At 50.5% G+C, this 22,217-nt stretch overlaps 1 protein-coding gene across 1 annotated transcript; it reads right to left on the reverse strand.

Moving 5' to 3' along the window:
• Positions 1-1,227: 1,227 nt before the first annotated feature.
• On the reverse strand, positions 1,228-9,268 carry ZC3H12A (zinc finger CCCH-type containing 12A). The gene is made up of 6 exons (XM_069036002.1): positions 9,181-9,268; positions 8,613-9,056; positions 5,495-5,634; positions 4,737-4,971; positions 4,152-4,258; positions 1,228-4,047 (listed from the first exon to the last, which is right to left on the reverse strand). Exons 2-6 carry the CDS (start codon positions 9,011-9,013, stop codon positions 3,053-3,055), a joined length of 1,878 nt encoding a protein of 625 aa, XP_068892103.1. The 5' UTR covers positions 9,014-9,056; positions 9,181-9,268; the 3' UTR covers positions 1,228-3,052.
• Positions 9,269-22,217: the final 12,949 nt, after the last annotated feature.

The raw sequence follows: 22,217 nt of genomic DNA on the forward strand, positions 1-22,217 counted from the left end.
AGCACACACAGCAGTTTGGGGGAATAACTGACCAGATCTGTGCTAGGGCCTGACCCTCCCAAACTACTCCATGTGCCCTCAGGACTGTCACTGCAATAGAAACATCACAACCCAAGTCAGTCAGCTCCAGCTCTTCCTCTCCTGGTTGTGATAATAAACCTCTGCATTGATTGCTTTACTTGTGTCTCAGTGCAGCTTTGAGAGGTGCAAAAATAAACATTTACCCCCTCTACACATCCTGTAAAGTTACCTATTGTCTTATACAGGAACACAAGCCTTAAAATCCTGCAGCATTTTTCAGTTACAGATCCCATTATGGACAGCGGCAAACTGCTCACCTGGTTCAAGGTGTGCTCAGATCCCTGCCACGCCACTCCATCCCCCCACCATACACGCACAGAGCCACGTGAGCTCTGTCACTGCAGTAACATCCTCAGAGGGTTCCTCTCCCACAGTCAGTAAAGACCTTTCAGACTGTGAGGTTGCAGGTTTGTTTTGAAATGCAGCTGGTCTCTGGAGCACCTGCCCCCCTGGTTTCTGATTAACTAGAGTCACTGCCCTGTGGTAAATGAGGAGCACAAGTTTCAATACAGACCATAAAGTTATTTAACCAGTGAGATAAGAACGTGCTGTGCTGCAGTGGAGCAGGTGGGAAGGGAAGATCCTTACACCGCAATGTAAGCACCGATATTCCTGCTGCGCTTCCCTCCCAGTCCATAACAAATCTTCAGAGCAAAGTCTGGACATGTTGCCATTCACATATTCCACATATCTGACACAGATGTACTGTAGCTGAATAAAATGTGTATTTATTTCCAGGCTGTACTGTGGAATTGCCCCTTAAAGCCAAACACAGTCCACACTGATTCCAAAATTCCCAGGAGTGTGCTGTGCCTTAGCACCTGAGACACCCACACTGTGGTGCTGAGAGCCAGTGCTGCTTCTCGTCCCACCTCCCCTGCCAGCGCCTGCCCCAGGCAGTGAGCAACCCCAGTAAAGGCAAATAAACAGCACACACTGCACATGCCCTTATCTGCCACAGCACATGGATGTTTTGGTCTTGCTGCATTGATTAACAGCCTGTCAATAACCAGCCCTCAGACTGCACACAGAGATCCAAAGCCTGTCAGAGGAACCCTGGAGAGGAAGGACAATTTCTCTGACTTTCCTGAAACACCAGCCAAAATGTTGACTGTTCCTCCACAAAGCCACCAGAGACCAAATATGTCAACTCAGCAGTTTTTATTTGTATAACACAGTTCTTCCTTTGCTGTGGCTGTCACATGGCTATTCAGTACATGACTATACTGCATAGTGATACAGAAAGTTCAGCAAGTGTCAGCTGGGGAGTATAAAATGTTAATCTTCTCATTGCAAGAGAGGCAGCAGATACCAGCATTTCACCAGAAACCCAAACCCACCTTGCCAAGTAACATATGGCTGAGGTGAGAACAGCACTGATTAAAACTGCAAGCAGCAAGGTGCTGAACAATAACCTTAAAAAACATTTTTTCTGTAATTTACAAATATGTAAAGTATCAGGTTACTTAAAATTAAGAAGCATTTTGCTTACTAACATGAAACATTACTAATTTGTAATGTATCATTATTAACCAGGTATACAGGTTTCTGTGTCCCTGTGGTTTCGTGGCACATGGTGCCAGTCTGGGCAGGTCATTCCGCGGACATCAGAGGAAGAGCAGGAATAGACAACACTGTTCCCAGGAGGGTTTCAGCTGCATTCCACTCTCCCCTTCCTAATTTGCCACTCAATAACCTCGATTTAACCACAGAAGGGCGTATTGTATTTAGAAAACAACAACACACAGAGATACAATGTGTATCAACAAATCAACTGCTTCTGGCCTGCAAGTGTCAGGAACATTTCTGCATCCTAAGCACAGCAAAACTCCAGGACCAGAACCAATTACTACAGCAATTTGTTTTGCATATTTAAAATCTCTTACAGTACCTACAATAGAAAACATCTTACAGAGTAAGAGGAAATGAACAGGAACAGCTTTGCCAAGTACGTCTTATTCTACAATTCTGGATGCTGCTCTAGTTGGGCACAGCCAAAGGGGACAGGGGAATATTGTTGAGGAAGAAGATGAAGCAACAGCTTTACAGAGCAAAATATTAAAGACTCCTCGGGAAGGGCCCTGGCAGCAGTCCAGATGTGATGCAGCTGTTCTATTGCTGTCTGAAGGCAAAAGGCACATGACAAATCCTTGTCAGTGCTATACAGAGCCAGCCTGGGACAGGGACCAGCAAGGTGACAGTTCCAGAGCAGTGCTCACAGCATGCTGTGCTCACCCACCTGCTCTGACACTGCAGTGTTCAGCACATGCCCAACACACAACTCACATGCAGCTCTGGAGCAGTGGCTGGCTGCTCCTCTGGAGCAAGGACTCTGGCCCTGGCTCCTGGGAGCTGAGCAGCTCACTAAGCACTTGTGGTCCATGTGGCAGAATTACCTCACCTCAGGACGATAAGCTGAGGTGGGAGGGGTGTGGAAAACATCATTCAAGAAGTGCACCAGTAAAACCAGTCAGATAAACCCAGCTTCAGATTACATTAATAATCCAACATTCACCACAGATCTGAATGGTGGGATTTAGTGAAGAGGCTTAGCCAGGACCTAACAACAGCATTGACAAGGCATGTGGGTTCTCAAAAACTAGCCTTAGGCCACTACAAAGGCAGCACCCACTTCTCTCACATACAGTTATGGACAACTGCAGGAATTTGGGGTGTGCCAGACTCCCATGAACCCCAAAGGAACAGTCCTGCTATAGAACTGTAGCCTCCCTCCCTGCTTAGCAGCCCCTGGGGAAGGTGGGACCCTGGGGTGCTCTCACCTCTCCCACAGGCCTGCAGTCATAGCTGGAGCAGAATTTGCTGTGAGCACACATCTGCCATCCAACCTCCAGCTGGAGTCCAGTACTTCCAAAGGAATAAGAAGGAGCACTCAGAAGGCATCTGTGGCAGCTGCAGAGGCAAAAACAGCCCTTCAAGCTCTCCCCATGCCCAGCTGCCCTTGGCACCTGCCTCACATACCTGGGTTCTGGGCCTTGTAGGTGAGGATCTCTGCTGCCAACCTCTGGGGGTCCAGCAGCCGGGGGAAGCGGCTCATCACAGCATCAACCAGGTGTGGGTGGAAGATGCCGCAGAGCTTGACGTGCACGCTGGCCCTCTCCTCAGCAAACTGCTCCGAGCTAGCCCAGGGCCCCGAGTCCCCGTACGCCGGCCCCGGGGCCCTCTGCACCGCACGGGGGTCGCGCACACCGGGGGATCTCACCTGAGGCAGCGCGTACGGCTCGGACCAGAACTCCCGAGAGCGGGGCAGGGCAGCACTGAACTCACTGGGCAGGCTGTACTGCCCCGCAGTACCTGGGTGCACAGGTACTCCATAGCCTGAGAGAGAGTGGGGTGCCCCCGAGTGAGACATCTCAGGGCCATACTGCAAGAAGCTAGCACCAGAGGAAGAAGATTTATGGGAGCCATGCTTGTAAGAGATCAGACCATTCTGCTCTAAGCTGGGAGAATGTGGGTAGACAGGTCTCTGCCTACCGCAGGTGCAGACAGCCACCTGCTCTGCATGGGAATGGTCACAATGACCGGTACATCTGTGAGGCCACATGTCAGACAGCTGGTTCTCCAGAGACCCAATGCCTGAGTCGAGATGCTCCTGAGAGATGTAAGACAGAGAGTCCATGTGAGGCTGCTGGTACCTGTCAGGGGAGACACTGCCTGACACACAGCCTTTGGCCTGAAGCGGAATGTCACTGGCCTTGGCTTTGTGCGCCAAGCTCTTCCTCTCTGCAGAGACCTTCTGCAAAGAGCTTTTGTCGCTCTCTGGGGGCACAGAGCACAAGAGCTCTGCCTGGGAACCCCTTTTGCCCTTTTTCTCCTCCTTGGCACTGGTACTTCTGGTTGGAGACAGCCTTGCGTTGGCACGGAGCTCATCAGCTAACGAGCGCTGGGGCTGGTTGATCCTTTCAGGATGGTAGAACTTACACTTAATTCCATAGGTGCATTTTTTCCCTGTAAGGAAAGCCAGAGCATGGAGTGACCAGCTGGATTTGACTAGATTATGAATGACACTTGCACAGACACCTTGTTCTTCACATAAAGAAGGCACATCTTACCATAAGGGCACTGTTGTTTCTTGTGTTCTGGAATTACAGGTTTCTTCCTGAGGAAGTTATCCAGGCTGGGGCCATGACGCCCTAAGGGATCATCTGGAGGCATAAACCTAAAGAAAAACAAATCTCAGTCAGAAGGAGTTCACTTCTTTGAGCTGAGGTTTGGTTTCTTCTCAAAGCCTCCTATTTCACTGACGATCAAAAGTTATATGAGCCCTACAAAGCTCTCCCAATTCCCACAGAGTAACCCTCCTGCCACCCAGTCCACACCAGCACAAAATGCTTCCCTTCAGGCACAGAAGAGGTTCAATGCTTGGTTGTTGACCAGAATTAGTACCTCCTGCTGAGCCTGCTAATAATTGTCCTGTGAGGGAATTGCACCCTGAAGCTCTCCTTGGAGCTCCTAGCTCTAAACTAGGAGCAGCTACTGAGATGCCACCAACTTCTTCTGCCTTTGTATCCTACAGCTTTTCTTTATTTCTTTACTAGCATTTTTCTCTTTTCACGCATTACTTGCTATTGTTTCATTAGAACAAACCAGCATGCTCACACAGATCTTTCTAAAAGCCCAGGAAGACACGAGCATACTTGTCATTAACAAAGGAGTACATCAGCAGACGCTCTTCAATGAATTTCTTCCACTCGGGCCGCTCGTTCTGCAGATCCCGGTAGGTGTCGTTGGACACGACGATGCCGTCGGATTCGTGCGCCAGCTTCACAATGAACCGGTCATCGTAGCACACCACGCGCTTGCCCCCGACCCGCCGCGATGGCGTGAACACCAGGATCTTCTTCTTCTCAAGGTCACGCAGAATGTACTGGTCTAGGGCAAACACAACTGTGAGCACACCTGCGTGGCCCAAAGGCCTTCGCACAAACAGAGTAACATTATAAATGAGCAAAAAAATTCACGTGAAGTCATTCCGTTTCTCCACTGTACTCAACCCTGCTCACACTGTCCTGAGTTACTCAGAAATCTCTTTGCAAGTTCAGAGCAAACTCCCCTCAATTTGAGTCATTCTGCCTAAATATGTTTCAGTTAAATAAAAAGCACAAAGTGAGTCCCTGCAAGAGGAAAAAATTCAAGAAATAAAAGACAAGAAGTTAGGAAGCAGAGCAGTATTACATTCCTTGTTTTCTGAATTATTCCAACTGATTTAGGCAAAAGCTGGCTTAGGGGAGAGGTTAATGACTAATTCTCCCTGGTCAGTTCAGCTCATTGCATCTCCTACTACTCAGACTTTCCATTCTGAAGTTAATTACTGACTTAGCCAGAACTCTGCAAGCTCATTAAGTGACAGAGCAGTCAGCCTGAAAAGCTACTTTTGGTTTTCATATGTTCATACCTGTTATGAGTACATCTGGTCGGGGCTGCTCCTTCCTCCATGATGGCACAAAGACTGTAATATCCTTGTGTCCCCTGTCCCAGAACCACTGGACAGCCAGAAGGATACCTCGGCAGGAGAACACTTCTTTATTCCCATGGCTGCAAAGGAGAAAATTAAGACTTTAATTCCTTCATGATTCAGTACAGGCTACTCAGGCAATGCATAGAGCAAAGGCAGCCAGCAACTAGGACAAGCTTCAGTAAAGTGTTGAGGAGCACAGGCAGCAAACACGGGTGCTTGTCTTGTGTAACAAAATCCTCACTCAGATCTGCCCAGCATCCCTGTTCATTTCAGGATACCAGTAAACACCCAAATACTCACTGGGAGGGAGGGAGGGAGACAGCAGCTGGAACTGTTGCAGCAGCTCTGAAACAGCCTCTGCTTCAACCCCGGACTTCTGAAGGTTATTTTTAGCCCAGAGTACAATGTGATCTGAAACCCTTTGTGCTACTCTGACAGCTAATGCCAGTGGCTGTTTCCTGCCAGGGTGCACTGTACCCTCACAGGGGGTTTGCTTGCAAAGTTGTTCTGATCACTTCAGGAAAACAAGATATTTTATGCACTCTCACCTCAAGGAAAGACTCCTCATTCCATGATGGCTCAAAACCTCATCTACAAATGCACTTTTTGGGCAAAATGGTAACATCTCCTGTGATCAGTGCTGGATGAGTGAACAGCTCATGGCACTTGGAGAACAAAGTTTGAAAACCTTGTCAGAAGCCACAGACTGATGCAAAAGGCTTCTTAATTATTCACTAGGTTTTATCAATAAGTTTCCAGACCATCTAGGAGGAAGCTACTCCTCCTGGTTTACAAGTACTAGTATTTACAGTACAATCAGCTCTTCTGTTGATAGTGGTTCTGGCAAACTTTCAACACTTCTATTCCAGCCTGATATGTCACTCTGGGGATCCAATGCCTGTGTTCTGTGACAGCATTCTGGGAAGATGCACTACACCAAAGGGAATTGCTCTCAGGATTCAGGAAGATTTTCCTCACCTGGGCACTCCTTCCATCTGCACCTGAACAACATTTTGGTTCCCACCACCCCTTGGCAGCCCAGTAGGCCCCTCACCAAAGCCATTCCTGCAGAGGCACTGTTGCAGCACCACTACAGAGAAATTTCACTTCTCCTCCCAGCCTCATCCTCTCTTGAAACTACAAAGAAAGTTGAAGAGCTGTACAAAAGTACTTATTCTAGAAGAACTAAGCACTTGGCAACAGAACTAACACCTAAAGAGACACCTAACATAACTCCAGTAAGAATCCTAAATTACAGAAGACTGACAATCACCATCAGAAGATGTTCTAAAAGTTTTCTCCAATATCAGATGGATTTAGCTATAAATAGCCAGGCACAGGTTACTGCAATTTTTTAGAGATAAATGTGAAAACAAATGCTTTTTGGTGGATTATTTTTTGTTTTGGGTTGTTGGTTGTTTTTTATTTTTTTGAGTCCCTGCTACCAACTCCAAATCTCCAGAAGGCAGCTAATTGGGCTGATCTGATTTGGCAGCAGCCAAGGAAAAATTCCCTTAGAAGGAAGTAAAAGCTAATTTCCACTATGATTTGCATAAGTTTGTCAAGAGCTGTTGAGGGAGGCCACAGTACACACTGCAAATGAATCAGCAGGGAACATCACACCATCAATACAGGAAGTTTCAGAATGGAATTCCCCTTCTAGCAAATTGCTTAAAAAAGCCAGACTGCTTCTCTCATGTCAGACCCTGGGCTCTGGCCTGCCCTGACTCACAGCTGCTGTGATTTCCCCTCTGCATTTTTGGGTAACTTTCACCGGTAAGAAGCTCCTCTTTAACAAACACAGCCAACCCTGCTGTGTTTTAAGCCTGTTAAAGCCCAAGCACTTATCCAAGGTAAACTTTGCTGCCGAAGTCACTTATCAGCCTGGGCTCACAATAGGCCATTTTCCATAGTGCTCCCAGAGCTGTGGAGAGGGTAGGAACTAGAACAGGTTCTCCTAAGGGACACCAGGCATGGCTTTCACTCTCCAGCCCTGTTCCACTGCCATCACCATTCTTCATTTGCCCTGGGACTCATGGGCACAGCAGCCCTTGCCCCATCTTTTCTCAGAACTGTCAGCCAGGGCTGGGAGAAAACCACACCTGCAAACAAACCTCCACACAGCACTTTCACCTCAGACAAACCTACTGCAACCCACACGGCAGCTCCACCCGCACCCAAGCTTAATTTTTATAAAATCTGCATACACAAACATAAGCAACAAAGGAGGCAGCTTCTGAGCTGTAACAGAAAAAAGCTTTCAGAACCCAATTCAGAACCTGGTGCGTTACATTTCAAGAGCCCAGAACCCCCACTGTGCAGAGGTGGGGAACACATACTGCTGGGGTTGGGATGAGGGCATGCATTGTGGGAGGAAAACCCAGGGAGAAAATTTGGGACATCACACCAATAAATATCCACTCCTGAGACTCTGGATGCTTCATGTATATTGGGGCCTCTGGTCACAGTGTCCAACAGTACCTGCTCCAGCAACACTGGGACACAGGAGATGCTGCAGATGAGCCACAGCCCTGCCTTGGTGACACTTTTGACATCTAATCGTTCTCTACCTTGTACAGAAATTCACCAAAATACAAGAGGCACAATTTGGAGACAGGTCTCCAATGGAGCTCCATATTACAAAGCCTTCTCTAATTAACCCTGTAATTATTTATTGAGCAACTTCCTGCTACGGAAACTTAGACAAAGCCACTAGTTAAGAGGACAACGTCTCTTCAGTTATTCCCTCAGCGCTAGCGCCCAGGAGGAAACGTCTGTTTCAAAGGAAGCACTGCTGCCCTCATCATTGCCCCGTGACTGGTGGCTCTGGGCAAGCAGAGCAGTGTCAAGACCGGCCCGCACCGGCAAACGTGGTGCTGGTCCTCGTGAGAGCCGTGCGTGTTGGAGAGGCACCTTAGAAAGTATTACCAGCCCCCTTCCAAGCGCCCAGAAGCGGCTGCTTTGAGAGAGCGACCAATCTCCGAGCTCTGTGCGCCTGGGAGAGCTCGTACCCAGAGGTCACACACCGACAGCCCCGCGCCCACCCCGGACGCACCTCATGGCCACGTTGCTGCCATCGATGACGATGGGCTTCAGGTTGTCGCTCTCCGTTTCTTCGGGGCCGGGCGCCGGGGACTTATTGCCGGCGCCGCCCCGAGGGACCAGTGGGGCCTCGCTGGGCTCGGGCGGAGCCTCGGGGCCGTCCCGCTCGGCCGGGCCGTGCTTCACCAGCTCCCCCAGCACCGTGTTGGTGTCGGCGCCCAGGCCCAGCTTCTGCAGCACGACGCGGATCTCCTCCGAGGAGTAGCCGAGCTTGCGGAAGAAATCCACCTTTAGCTGCAGCTCGGGCCCGTCCCCGGGCCCCTCGGGGCTCTCGCTGCCGCTCATCCCCGCGGCAGGCCGGGCCGCGGCCGGCAGCGCCTCAGGCCAGCCCGGGGCGACGCTGCCCGCGCTCATGGCTCCCGGCGGGGGACTCGCGGCCTCCGCTCACCGCCCGGACCTGCGGGGCGACAGCGGCGTCAGCAGCGGCGTTAGCAGCGGCCCCGCACCCCGGCCCCCGCTCCCCTCCCGGCCCAGCCGAACCCCCGCCCTGGAGCCGTCCGCCCCGATCCCCCCGCGCTCACCGGGCCGCTGCCACTGCCGGCTTGCCGCTGCCTATCCATGGGGCCAGAGCAGGACGGGCGGCGGCCGCCAATTTATACCGGAGCGCCGCGCAGGGCGGAAGGGCAGAGCGAGGGGCGGAGCGGCGACCGCTTCCCCGTCCGGCCCCGGCCCGCCCAGCCCGGCCCCGGCCCGGCCCCGGCCCGCCCCCGGCGCTCCCGTGCTGAGTCGGGCCGGCGAGGCGGGGCCGGGGCGCTGCGAGGGGATGGGTTCCCCGACACTTGTTCCTTGCAACCCTTGGATCCCAGTGGTGCAGGTGGTGTGATTCAGCCAGTGGTGGCTTATCAACCCGGGCGTGCAGAGGAGATAAGCGCTGTCAGAAAGCATCTGTCACCCACTAGTACCTGTCCCCTGCCACGCGCTAAACCATACGTGCAGACTGTATGGAACTGCAGGGGTTAAAATCTACATTGTGAAACGTGCAAAAACTTCACATCTCTGACTTCTGATTAATCATGCCTAAACAATTTAATGAAGGTAGTTGCAAATTTGCTTCCCTTAGGCCATGTACTGGAGCCCAACTCAGGAGTGAGGAACTCTCCCAGTTACAGGAATGCATTTGCATTCATCTTCCTTGTGGTTACCCCGAAACAATCATTTTTCCTTGTCTCTGGCCATGTCTGAAACCGCACTGTGTGCTCAACAGTAAGACACACACAGAGCGAGGTTCAGATCAGAGATAATCCTTACTCAGTTCTTAAGTAGGTGCTTTCCCAACACTTCTTTCCCTTGGAATCTACTCCAGTTGGCATGAATTTAAGCACTGTTTGTGTGCTTTTGCTTCCAGACTGAAGTCTATTGCACCAGAAAGTATGGCCACAGACGTACTTCTTATAGGAAATACCCCAAGGAAGATCCACTAAGCTGAATCTCCTGATTTATGCAAAGCAGTGACAGCAGCTGCATGGCTCTAATTCGGTGGAAGAGAAGCCAGGAGAGAGGGAGGCTATTGGCTTCTCCACCTGAAAAGTTAGAGGAGTCACATGCTGGTCACACCTCAAAGCTCCTCATGGGTGATTTTGACTATTTTTTTTTCTTTTTCACATTTGCAAACTGCTTTGAACAGTACTTCTTATTTTTGGTACTGCAAGGGCTATGGTGGAGGCTGCAGCTTCTGAGGATATGAAGATTCACAGAACGAAGCCTTTGCTGTGATCACAGACACACTGAGGCCCTTGACCACCATGTACAAGGCAAGAGACTGCTTCTTCTGGCCAGTGCCGTGCCCACAGCTGGGCAGCTGCATCATCCCCTTTCTGTGGTGGGACAGGCTGCCAGCTGGCACTGCTGGGCTGCTGAGCAGGGCTCGCGTCTCCGTCCATCTGTGACACATCCGTGGCCACAGAAAAGAGGTGGAAGTCCCCATCATAGCACAAGAGAGCACTGGGCTGTTCCAAGGAAGAACCTGTGAGACCAAGGGGAGGACAGGGGCAGGCAATGCCAGATGCCCTCAGGATGGTCATTTAGAGCAGCCAGCAGCATCTCATCCTGCTGAGTTGGGAATTCTAGTATGCAAAAAAGGAACAAAAGCATACAGGGGCAGCAGGGACCCCAAGGTGCTCTACGACAGCAGGAGCCCTATCCCACGGATGGGCTCAGTCCCTCCCAGTCCTCCACCTCCATCCACTTCTCTGCTGACTCTGTGTAAGCTTTCCTCCAGCCTGGTTCCTTGTTCATGAACAAATCTCGTAGAATCCTGCTGTCACATTTTTCTAGGGATTACCACCCCATGTCCCACATTTTAAAGGAAGAGCTCGTCCTCTGGCAGAGCCTTTCATCTCCCACTCATACATTTAACACAGTCAAAACAGGTGATATTCAAGGATCCTATTACCTGCTGGTGGGAAGAAGCTGGCCTCGTGCCAGTTCCTTGGGAAGAGATGCCAGCACTTTGCAACTCCTGCTAACCAGCCGCACAGGAGCCCTGTCAGTAAAGTGGCCCCGTACCTGGCTGCTTACCTATGGAAGCTCAAGGCAGCTAGCTCACTTCTAAAAAAGGACTAATTAAACCTCATTTATAAAAGTCTATATGGGACCACTATGTTAATTAAAGACAATTTAAATGGCCTTATTTAGTAGCATTTGGGAGTAAATTAAACTGAATTAAGGCCCCTTTAATTCTGGATGAGAATTTAATGCAGAATTTTAATGGTCTACTTTAGATTTAGTTAATTCAATTTAATTTTCTTAAGAATACTGTATAGACAAACACTGAGCAATGAGGTACCTACTAAGGTACCTGCTCCAAGCTGAGCTCATTCTTCAGCTTCTCTGGGAGCTGATAGGGCTGGGGCTGGCTGCCTTGGGATCTATGTGTTTCTGACAGCTTTGGTGTCCTAAATGCCTTGCTCATCTGTGCAGTGACCTGATGGCTCATCTCACTGCACTCACCAACATGTGCTTCTGGTGATGAACTGAATTCTCCTATCACTTGCAACTCAGGGACTCAAGAGGCTCGCAGAGCTGCCTCTGGATTTTCTTTTACAGTGAGCAGTATCATTTATGACAGAGGACTCAGAACATTCTGGAATTAAAGGAAAAGCAAATGATGATTTATGCCCTTTCTTTTGAAAAGGGTCACCATGCCTCCTGAGGAAAGCTGAGCAGTAATGCTGGAAGCAAAGCTGAGCAACATCCCTTTATGGTAGTTTGTTTTTACAGTGCAGCCACTCAGGTTCATGGAGAGGCTACCTGAGAGACCATCTGCTGCTCTGGCTGGCCTTGATAAAGAAGTCTCTGATGGCAGCACCATTGTGGGTTGCTGGAGTGAAAGCCCACCAGCTGAGCAAAGCCTTGGTTTGGACACATGCCCAGTGGAGGCACTGGGGAAAGGTTACCCCTACTCGTATGCTGGGCAAGATCTCCTGGCCTCCAGACCCTGGTGCTGTGTGCTGTAGTGATTCCAGAGGAGAAATGGAGCTTAGGTCTTTTCAGCAAAAAGGAACGTGTAGCAAGGGAGGACTAGAGGAGAAGCTTATCAAGAATGTGCAGAACTCACGTTTGGAGCCTGAATACCTGCAGTCCTTGTCACACTGCTTGAGGTCCTCCCAGTGCTGCCTTCACCCATGAGTATGGGATTCCTAAGCAGCTGCAGACAAGTAGGTGGATTTTTCTCTGAAACATTCTATTTTGAACTTATTCCATGGCTTTTAAGGAGACCCTCATAAGCAGTGTGCAGAGTAATTACTCCCTGAGTAGCCCAAGGGCTCCTTGCCGAGCAGGCAGGTTTCTGAGCTCTGGAGGAGAGCGCATGCTTCCAAGGGACCATACCAAGGAAATTTATTTGGTTGTCACTGTGTGCCTGACTAGACATGGCCTTAGGTACTCCTCCAAGTAAGCAGCCTTGATCTCTGCCTTTGGTCTTCGTGATTGATGGCATTAAGTTATAGGACGAGCTTATTTCCTCAATGACAGATGGATTGGGCACACCCTGACAATTTTTTTCTCATGCGCTTTTGTCAAGGAAAAGAGCCAGGCTTTGAGGGGCTTTTGGACTATAAATCTGTTATTGTTGAGGGCTGAAGTGACAGAAGCAGCAGAAGCCTCACCATCACCTCAGCTGTCTCCAGGGGCTGTGCAGGGTCTCAGCTGAGCCTAGGAAAACAGCTCCTCCACACCCCTGTGCCAAAGCCAGGGGGAAACAGTCCCACTGTCCCTGCCCAGGATGCATCAGGGATTCAATATCTGATAAGTCCTCCCCTCTGTGAGCACCTTGCCCCAGCATCATGTCTAGCAGCAGTACCCAGAGCATCCACACTCCACCAGCACCCTCTCTGTTCTGAAGCAGCACTCCTGGCTCACCAGGCAACCTCAGGTTTCCAGCAGCTAGGTCAAGAGCAGAGAGAAGCAACAAATTCAAGTAATAAATAATGCTGAGGAAAACCAAGCAATTGCGCAAGTGCTTGTGACAGCAGCATTTACTGTTTTGCTAAGCTTTTCCCAGATGCGGCGTCTCTGCCAGAAAATGTCAGTGGTCCCCTTATCCAGAAATACTCCTGCCTGCTCAGCCCCAGTTTAGTTTGGATGCAGTGTCTGCAGCTCTGGATTTGCTGTTCTCTGACATGCCTGGGAGCAGTCACTACTTCAGAACTAAAAGAATAATAGAAGTTGAACAAACACTTCATGGTATTAACATAAGGTATTTAAATAGACAGTCAAAGACTATTTTATCCCACCCAGAGCAATGTGAAGAGCAGAAGATTTATGCCTATTGCTAAGCAAATACCTCCTAAGAAGTCACATCCATCTGGGAAGTGGTTTTTGTTCTAAGGAACTGAAGGCAGACCAGGAGTGTCTGCTCTGGGCCCCCAGGAAGTCAGGGAAGGACGTGGCAGCCCCGCTGAAGTCCCAAACCCAGTGGTTAATTCCTGGACAACTTTGGGACCTTCTCTGCTGAGTGGGCTCATCGTGAATCTCTCGGGACACAGGCTGGGTTTCCCCAACGCTTTTGTTAGGAATGAGAGGTCCTGGCTCTGACCGCACATTGCCTGTCAGGAAATTCATTTCCTCCTTCTCCGGGCCGGGCCGGTGGGGTCAGCGCGGACCCCAGACACGGGGCCGTGTCGCCACGGGGCCGTGCCGCTGCCCGCCGGCCTGCGCAATGTGGGGCAGCGCCGGCCGCCCCGGGCCTCCCACGGGACGGATGTGTGTCAGCGGGGCAGCGAGACAAACAGCCGCAGCTCCGCTCGCGGCTCCCGTGATGTCAGCGCCGGCGGCCCAGCTGATATGACTCAGGAGGTGTCAGCGCGGTGGCAGGCAGGGGCCAGGAGGTGGTTCCTACCTGCTCAGGCTACACCTGGAGAAGGTGTTAACTGGCCCAAGAAGCAGGGGAGAGGTCGTTCCCAATGCCTGGCATGGCCACGAGCGCGGAGACGAGCGCTGAGCTGCGCGGTACCGGAGGGGAGCGCCGCGTTCGCGCCCCTCGCAGCAGTTGTGCAACGCTCACGGTGCAGCCGAGCAAACAAGACCGGCCTCTCCCTCCGCTCGCACTGCTGTGGGAACAACCCAGTAAAGTGAGGCAAGACCGTGCTTTCGCTCCCTTCGGCTGGGGATTTCCCCGGCGCGGGCGTGCCGTGCTGGTGTGGGGCTGGAGCAGAGCTGGACCCTGCCTGCTGCTGGGGAGATGTGGATTCGCGTGGTGTCCGGGGCAGGGGGGGCTCCCCTGGCACAGCACTGTACTCAGGATGCTATGGCCGGCGGCTTGGACCACTGCCACCCCCAGCCCCAATCCTGGTCCTTGCTGCTGTGCCACGGTGGGAGAGCCCAGCCCGGCCCCAGCCTGTCTTTCTGCTTTTACACAACTGTGTGCAGAAGTGATGCATTTATTGCAAAACAGCTTCTGGAGTGGAGACTCAAGAGACACAATATTCAGTATGTGGAATCTGAGGTCGGTTTGTCAGACAGTTTCAGTTAAGACTCGCCAGTCTTAACATCCTCCCAAGCCCACACACCTGATTCACAGATGACATCAAGTAAAGGGGGCAAAGAAGTGATTGCACTTTTGTTTTGCTCTTTGGGACAACTACCCCTTTCCTAAGAATCAGATTTGCTTTCTCAGCCTTCCACCTAGAGGCCTAAGCAAGGCTTTACAGCTTAGTCTAAGTGTTCTGATTGATTGTCCCAGCTTTATGAAACGAGCATTTGGGATGAGAAGGGTGATGTGATGCAGAGAGCAGGTGAATGAGAGGCCAAGGCTGGTTAACGCCGCTCCCAGTCCTGCTGATAAACGCATGTTCTTTACTAGGCTTGTCTGTCCAATCTGATGTGCACAAATGGAAACTTGTCCTTTGCTTTATAATCTTAAATTCTCTCCACAGTAACTACCAGCAAATTCCAATCGGTCAGAGCAGGAGGTGGATCTGCTGTGCCTCACCCCTGTCCCTGTTGGTGATCCTGCCTCTTTGCAAACCTGGAGGAGCAGCACATCCTTCTTTTCCTCCCTGCTCCATGCAGTGTTTCTGTGAAGGTGGAAAGTTGCCCATTTACCAGCAATAATTGCATTTTGGTAGAAAACATGTTTTCATGAAAACAGGAGGCTGGCTTTTGGTTCCCATTTAGGTTTCCTTTAACAGACACTCATTAATGTGCTGATGAAATTAAGGGAAAAACCTGTGCATGCAACAGCTACTTAAGAACCATGAACAGCAGTGAGCCAGCAGCTTGTTTTGACTCCTCAGGAGTGTGCTGTGCCTTGCCAGCAGCATCAGTTTCTGGGGTTTGCTGTTGTCACACGCTTCGGGTTGCTTCTGCACAGCTGCAATCCCCGTGGTCCTGCAGGAGGAGCTGCAGAACTGCCCAGAGCTTCCTGGAGAGGAATGCTGTGGGGATTGGGGGTCTGAAATTTCCAAAGAAATGTCTTTGACTATTCCTGAAGGGAAAAGTTGAGCACCTCCCATTGCAGTGCTGCTGGGCTGGCTCAGTACTCTGAGCATCACCAGGTGACAGTGTGATGAAAGACTCCTGAGCAGTAAATACTGATCAATTTAACATGACTATAAAAAAATCCATGCCAATAACCTGTTGCAGCTTAAGGCATTTAAAAAATTCTCTATCTTTTTCTAATTCTCTATAATAATAATTAAATGACCTTTAAAATGGCAGTGGGTGGAAAAATTGTGCAAAGCTGAATAGCAATTCAGCAACTGCTGAAGAACATTGAAAATCAAGTAGAAAAAACTCACTTTGATGTTAAGGAAGGTGAAGCAATCAAGTCTGAAGCTGGAAGTTTGTTCTTCATTTGTGCTGATTTACAGATCCCATTGAGCAGAATAAATATGGGATCACTGAGCACCCAAGGGATCAGCGAACACCTCCCCGTGCACAGGAACTACCACTGGCCTCAGCTCCCTTAGTGCTCAGTGGTCACATCTGCTCCCGAGCAAGGGACAGCAGAGTGATGGCAACAAGTTTGCTTTGCCATGACCAGCAGCTCTTGGAGAGTGGTTGAAGCTACTTTGATCCTTCTGAGGGTCCCTCCCGAAGAGCTGGATAAGTCCCCTGTGTGCACTCACACACCAGGTCCGAAAGACGGGGCTGGAGAGGAAGGAGCTGGTCCTCTTCCCCATACCCACCTGCCAGGCAGCAAATGGCCCCTCTGCCCTTGTTGTTTTGAGCACTGCTGGTTTTGCCGTGCCAGCCAGCAGCAGGTCTGGGTCACGCAGGGCCGGGGATGCACACAGCTGGAGGGCTCCTGTGCTTCACTGCAGATACCCAGAGGCAAGCAGTGGTGGGTGACAGAGGGGACAGAAGCACTGGTGGGTGACAGAGGCCAGGCCAGGCAGAGCCTGCAGCGTCCTGGGAGAGGAGCTATTGCTGCGCTGCGCCGGCACAGCCTCCTTGCTGGTATCGCCGCTTCGCAGCCTTGCGCTGGATTTGATCCCTACAATACATGGGATTTATCTCTCTCACTTTCATGTGCCTTTAAGGAAAACACCACTTTTTATCTCATTTCTGCTGCTTTTTATCATCACAAAGAGTTTTTAATGAAATGAGAAAGTGTCTGTTTCTGCAGGCCGGCGTGGCGTGGGTAATTTCAATATAAAACAAACAAGGCAGCTTTCAAAATTAAAATTTTATGTGTGGCATTTTCTCATTTAACGGAATGCACAAAGACAGGCAAAACCAATTAACGGGAGGTTGAGACTCAGCAATTGGCAAAATTAAGCAACAGGACTCTGCAAATGGAATGATTTGTTCAAAGAAAGTTGGGGAAGGGGATGGAGAGGAGGGAGGAAGCAAGGCTGTGATCAAAAATCCACCATCTCTGAAAAATAAATGCAGACAACCTGCTTCTTAACTCATGTTCTTTAGACGGGCTCCAGAGCCCCACAGGCCAGGTGGAATGGCATAGCCTGTGAACACCAGCTTCGGGGGAGAGCTGGGGATGTCCCAAGTCAGGGCCTGGATGCTGTGAGTGGCAGGAGAGGTTGGCTCCCAAAATGTACCTGGCCCAGAGCAGCAGCTTGTGTCAGGTGCAGGGCTCCTCTAATGACCCTTCAGGAGAGGGCTGCTTCCATTCCCAGATTTTCCTCTGCTTCCAAATCCCCTCCCCTCCCACCAAGGAAAAAATCATTTCCAGCAGGAGTTAAGCTGGAGACAAGAAGGAAACCAAGAAGGGGAGGCTGGAGGTGGCTGAGCAGGAGCAGAGGCAGCCTCTGCCACCCGCACATGGCCCTGCTCCTGTGCAGGGCCATGATCAGAGGAACACTGGGGGCTCCAGATGAACCATCTTAAAAGAGAGGAAGAGTGGAATTAAGGCTAATCACTTGCTATCAACCATCAACCGGGGCTGTGCCTGCCGAGTTCAGGATTTACAGTCCCTGGGAGCCAACCTGAGCTGGGCTCTGATTGCCACAATCACTGCAAAATGGGGCTGGGGCTTATTTGCTTGTTTAGCTCATGATTTGTGGTGTGAAGTGCTGAATTCTTTAAGGTCAGAAAGTGTCTGGACCTTATTTGACTGGGAATTTAGGCCTGCTGGACTAGAGCAAGGCTGAGTCCTGCCTCATCACACAAGTGAGTCAAGATTTCTTTTTGGTGTGCTGCCTTTTGCTGGAGCCACAGAGATCACAGTGCAAGAGTCCGTTGGCCTGGCAAATGAAATGTGGAGCAGCATTATTCCCTGTGCTTCCAGCTCTGGTTTCCACAGAGCGACTGATGGAGAAGGCAAAAGTCACTTGCCAATGAGGGGCAGTAGCCATCCAGCCCTTGCACGTGGCTCCTTGCATGTGGCTGCTCAGCTGCATTTCTTAAAAGAAGATGCAATTCTTGGGGGGAAGAAGTTGGGAAGGGATGTGCTGAACACCCGTAGCAGCCTGGGCAGAAAGACATTGTGCACTTTGCACTCACTTGTGTCAGAGATAGAGCTAATGTGACACTATTTCAGCCCAACACTATTTGTGGCTGACAGTCTGGAGGTGCCAGATGAAAGGAGGGATCCTTAGGCCTGGGTCTGGAGGGCGACACCAGCTTCCAACCAGCAGGAATCACCCAGTGCCTCTGGCAGCCACTGGTTCAGCCTGGCCATGGGAGCACCTGGAGAGTGGCATAGGGCTCCCTGGGGCATGGGCATGGAGCAGGAAGCTTCTGGGTCTGGGAAATGAAACTTCACTGAAAGGAGAAAAGCATGGCTGTGGAAAGAGAGGAGCAAGCTGCCAAACCAGGTAATCCATCTCCGGAGCGTCTGCGTCAAGATGATTCATGTCTTCCAATTTACTCCCAGCTCAAATCTAAAGTAAATCAGCCCAGACGGTTCCCGCCCCGTGCCAGGACATGGTGTCAGTGTGGAGAACATCCCATCCCGCCCATCCATCTCGCTGGGCTCGCAGCTCCCAACTTTAAAGTGTGTCCTTCACAATTAGAGCCAAACTGTTTGTTTGTTGATAGGTGACGGGAGGAGAGGAGGCACCCTGGGAAGCAAGATGGGATGTGAAAAGGGATGATGAGAATGGATTTTTTTTAATATGCTGCTCAGTTGCTTTCCTGCAGCAAATCCTTCCACAGGAGAATAGCTCAGGAAGATCGTTATCAATATTAGTTCCCACCTGTAATAAGAAAGTTGTCCAAAGTCTTAATTACCTTTTAAAACTATTTACAATCCTCCTGCCTCCATCTGTGGCCTTTCTGCCAGTCCTGATACCACACTGCCTCCGCCAGCAGCCTGGAGCCAGCCCTGGTGCCACAGAGGGATGTGACCCGTGGGGAGAAGGGAACATGGGAGCAGGTCAGTGCACCCGTCTGCAAAGCCACTGGTGGAGAGTGGGATGGCCCCTGTGCCCCAGCACAGCCCCCCAGGACAGCCTGCGCTGCAGGAGGAGCTGCAGGGACACAGATTCCGGCTGTTCCCTTACACTGGCATCCCACAATATATTACAGCTCATTTCTGCCACAGGGCCGTGGTGCTAAGGGAAGGCAAGCTGGGAGGTGCCTCAGTTCCACCATCAGTGGGAGCAGACTGTGTCCCCCCAAGCTGCTCCTGCTACCCATGGATCCTCTGCTGGAGAGATTGGACAAAGCAGGCTGTGGCTCTGCTGCAGCCCTGCTGTGTCCTGCAGCCCGTGGGGCTCAGCCATGGGGTCTGGGGGGATGTGGGTAATGAACAGCTCTGGCTGCAGACCTGGGAGCAGTGACACAGCTCTGAGTCTGCTAATGAGCCAGACATTTTAGGCACTAATTCACTTTATGATGAGAGTGCTGCTCCTACTCAGATTAAGTATTTATCTACTTGTTTAATGCGAATCAATAACTGAATAACTGTTTGATGGGGTGGTGGCATTTGTGGAACTCCACAGTCATTTGTAAGTCATGTTTTAATGCCTTTCTAATGAGCAATACCAGCTCCTCACCACTCAGGCCATGCACTGAGAGCAATGAACCCAAACACACCATCCTCAGGGGCTTTCCTTGGTGTTCCATCCACTCCTGCCTTCCAGTCCTCTCCTTTCCCTGTGTCGGAGCAGCTGAGGGGCTGCAAAGAGCTTGCAGCAAAGCCAAGCCCTAGTGGGGTCTCAGCCCAGTATTGACACGGGCTGGGAACTGCTTTGACTTGTCTTCTACCAGGTCTGCTCTTTGCAGGAGCTGCAAAAGTTATCCCTTAGAATCTAATTTTCATTTTGCTTCAATTATTTTGTGCCAATGAATTTGGAAATTCTTGGACAATGGGACTTGCCTGTCTGGGTAAGCTCTGCAGAGTTCAATTGTGTGTTGTAGGCAAGGCCAGCATCTGGGTAGGAAAAGAGTCTGGGAGTTTCAAATCCAGGCAAGGGAAGGACTTCAGGGTGCCATCTCACCCCTCTCCCTGCTCTAGGCCCTGCCCAGTTGGCTCTGATGGACATTTTTTGGGTAGTTCCAAAAGGATTGGTAAAGGAGACGTTTTAGCAGCTCTCAGGCAGTGCATCCTGCAGGCATGGTTCTGGAGTTGTGCCTCCAAAGTGTCCTAGAAAGGGTCCCCAGAAGAATTAATTTCCAGCTGGGTAGGACTTTATGTACTCCAGCCATGTTTAATTTGCTGAATATTTCATGTTGTTGTTTTTGGTAGCTCTTCAAACTCCTCAAAAGTGAGAAGACAAACTTTTCCATCTATTATCTTGGGCCATTTTGCATCTGTTACCCCATGGCTGCAGTCCCAGCGCTGGAGGCACCATATGGCTTGCATTGTGATTAGACATAACACACACAAGGAGCAGCAAGACTGAAAAAATGGTCTGGAATTAAAATTCACCTTGTTGCTAACTGCAGAGTAAATTACTAAGCCAGAGGGACCAGGTATCACTGCAGTGGGCAGAGGGTGTTTGTTTCTTTGCTGAAGGAGCCCTGGAGTATTTTGATATTGTGTCTGATTTAAAAACACAGGAGTTGCTCCACTCGTGGTGCAGCACGGCGCTGCCTCATACTGCTAATGAGAGCGGCACAAATACCAGAGTGGTGAAACAGGCCCTAAATACTACTTATATTTTCCATGATATGGGAAATAAGAGTGTTCCTGAAGGAGCTCCTTCTGGGAAGTACTGACACAGTGAAAATAATCCGCTCATGCAGCAAACCGGCAATTAGAGAGGTACCTGGGTGAGTTGCCTGTCATCCCCAGCAGGACATGCCAGGTTGAGCTGCTCCTCATCCTCAGCAGAACATGCCTCAGCCTGGGGTAATGGAACTGAAACAGGGGCCTCCCATGTTCCACCTCTGATTCCATTAGCAGCTGCTCTGCAGTGGGGATGGGCGGGTGTTTCTCCATCTCTGCAGCGAGGAGATGGGCAGTGGGCTGTGACACAGCTTGGCGTGTGCTCAGGAACAACCTGCAGCCCAGACCTTTCTGGTCAGAGGTAACTGCATCAGCCCAGCTCAGCCCAGCCTGTCCATGCTCCCCCCTGTGCCTGGGACATGGTTCTCTGTGCTGTGCTTGAACCCTGAGCAGGCTGGGGTTTGACAACCATACGGCAGCAGTTGGAGGATGCGTCCCATTTGTGAGATCTCTGAGGGTTTCTGCCTTCACCCTTCTCTGCTCTCCTCCCTATTTGCAGTAGCAGCAGGGCTGGTACTGCCATCAGCGTCTCCTGCTACCGGGCAGCTCCCAGCTGCTTGCAGGGGGAATGTGCTGTGGAACTTGCTCTGGAAGCTGAAATTCAGCATTAAAGGGTCTGCCTCCCTCTTTGAAGTTGAAGCTAAGAGCAGGTTAAAAACACGGCAGTCTGGGTGGAAGCACAGGAGAACAAACTCCTGAGGTGTGCTGGCGCTCTCTGCACTGGGCCAAATGGATCCCAGGATCATATGGATCCTTTCCTTCTTATGGCACCCAAGTCCCAGCAGTTCCCTGTGGCACTGAGGGACCTCCTCGTGTCCTTCTCTGTCAGGTTCTGTCTGGACAGGACAGGGCTTGACTTGGATTTCAGCTGTGGTTTCCTGCACTCCGTTTTATCCCTCTGCATGGAGGTTTTTTCGAAGACTTGAAGCCTTCTTTGATCTCAGGATATTGATGTAAATATTGCATGATTCTGCCTCAGCCTCCAGGAAACCCAGATGTTCAACTGATCAGATCTTAACATCGTGTTCAGGAACCCTGAAAAGCACATGAAATAATAAACTTGTTCCAGCATGACGTTTCTCTGTTCAGGATCAAATTCAGGGTTTATTCATTATTCCTGACAGCTACTGCAGGAGGTAGAGCAGGTAAATAAAGTAGTTGTGGGCTGGGTCTGCATGAGCTGAATGCAACAGGTCACACACAATTAATATTCAAATCAGTCTGATACAGAGGCGTAAAACCTCCAGCCGGCCGGCTCACTGGGTGGAAAGCTGAGTAAGGCTGAGCCCAAGTTTTCCTAGAGTTCCTCATGCTGTTGTTTAGATAAGTTTAAATGAGCTGTGATTAAGCTAATTTCAAGCTAATTAACTCAGAAAGATATTCTCCACTTTTTAAAATTCTAAGTGGTTGTTCATTAGGAGCGAGCAAACGGGTGGAGGCTTCGGCACTGCAGCACAAGGAGCTAAATGCAGCAGAGCAGAG

Source organism: Aphelocoma coerulescens, chromosome 23 (genome assembly GCF_041296385.1).
Source record: "Aphelocoma coerulescens isolate FSJ_1873_10779 chromosome 23, UR_Acoe_1.0, whole genome shotgun sequence".
NCBI classification, from domain to species: Eukaryota; Metazoa; Chordata; class Aves; order Passeriformes; family Corvidae; genus Aphelocoma; species Aphelocoma coerulescens.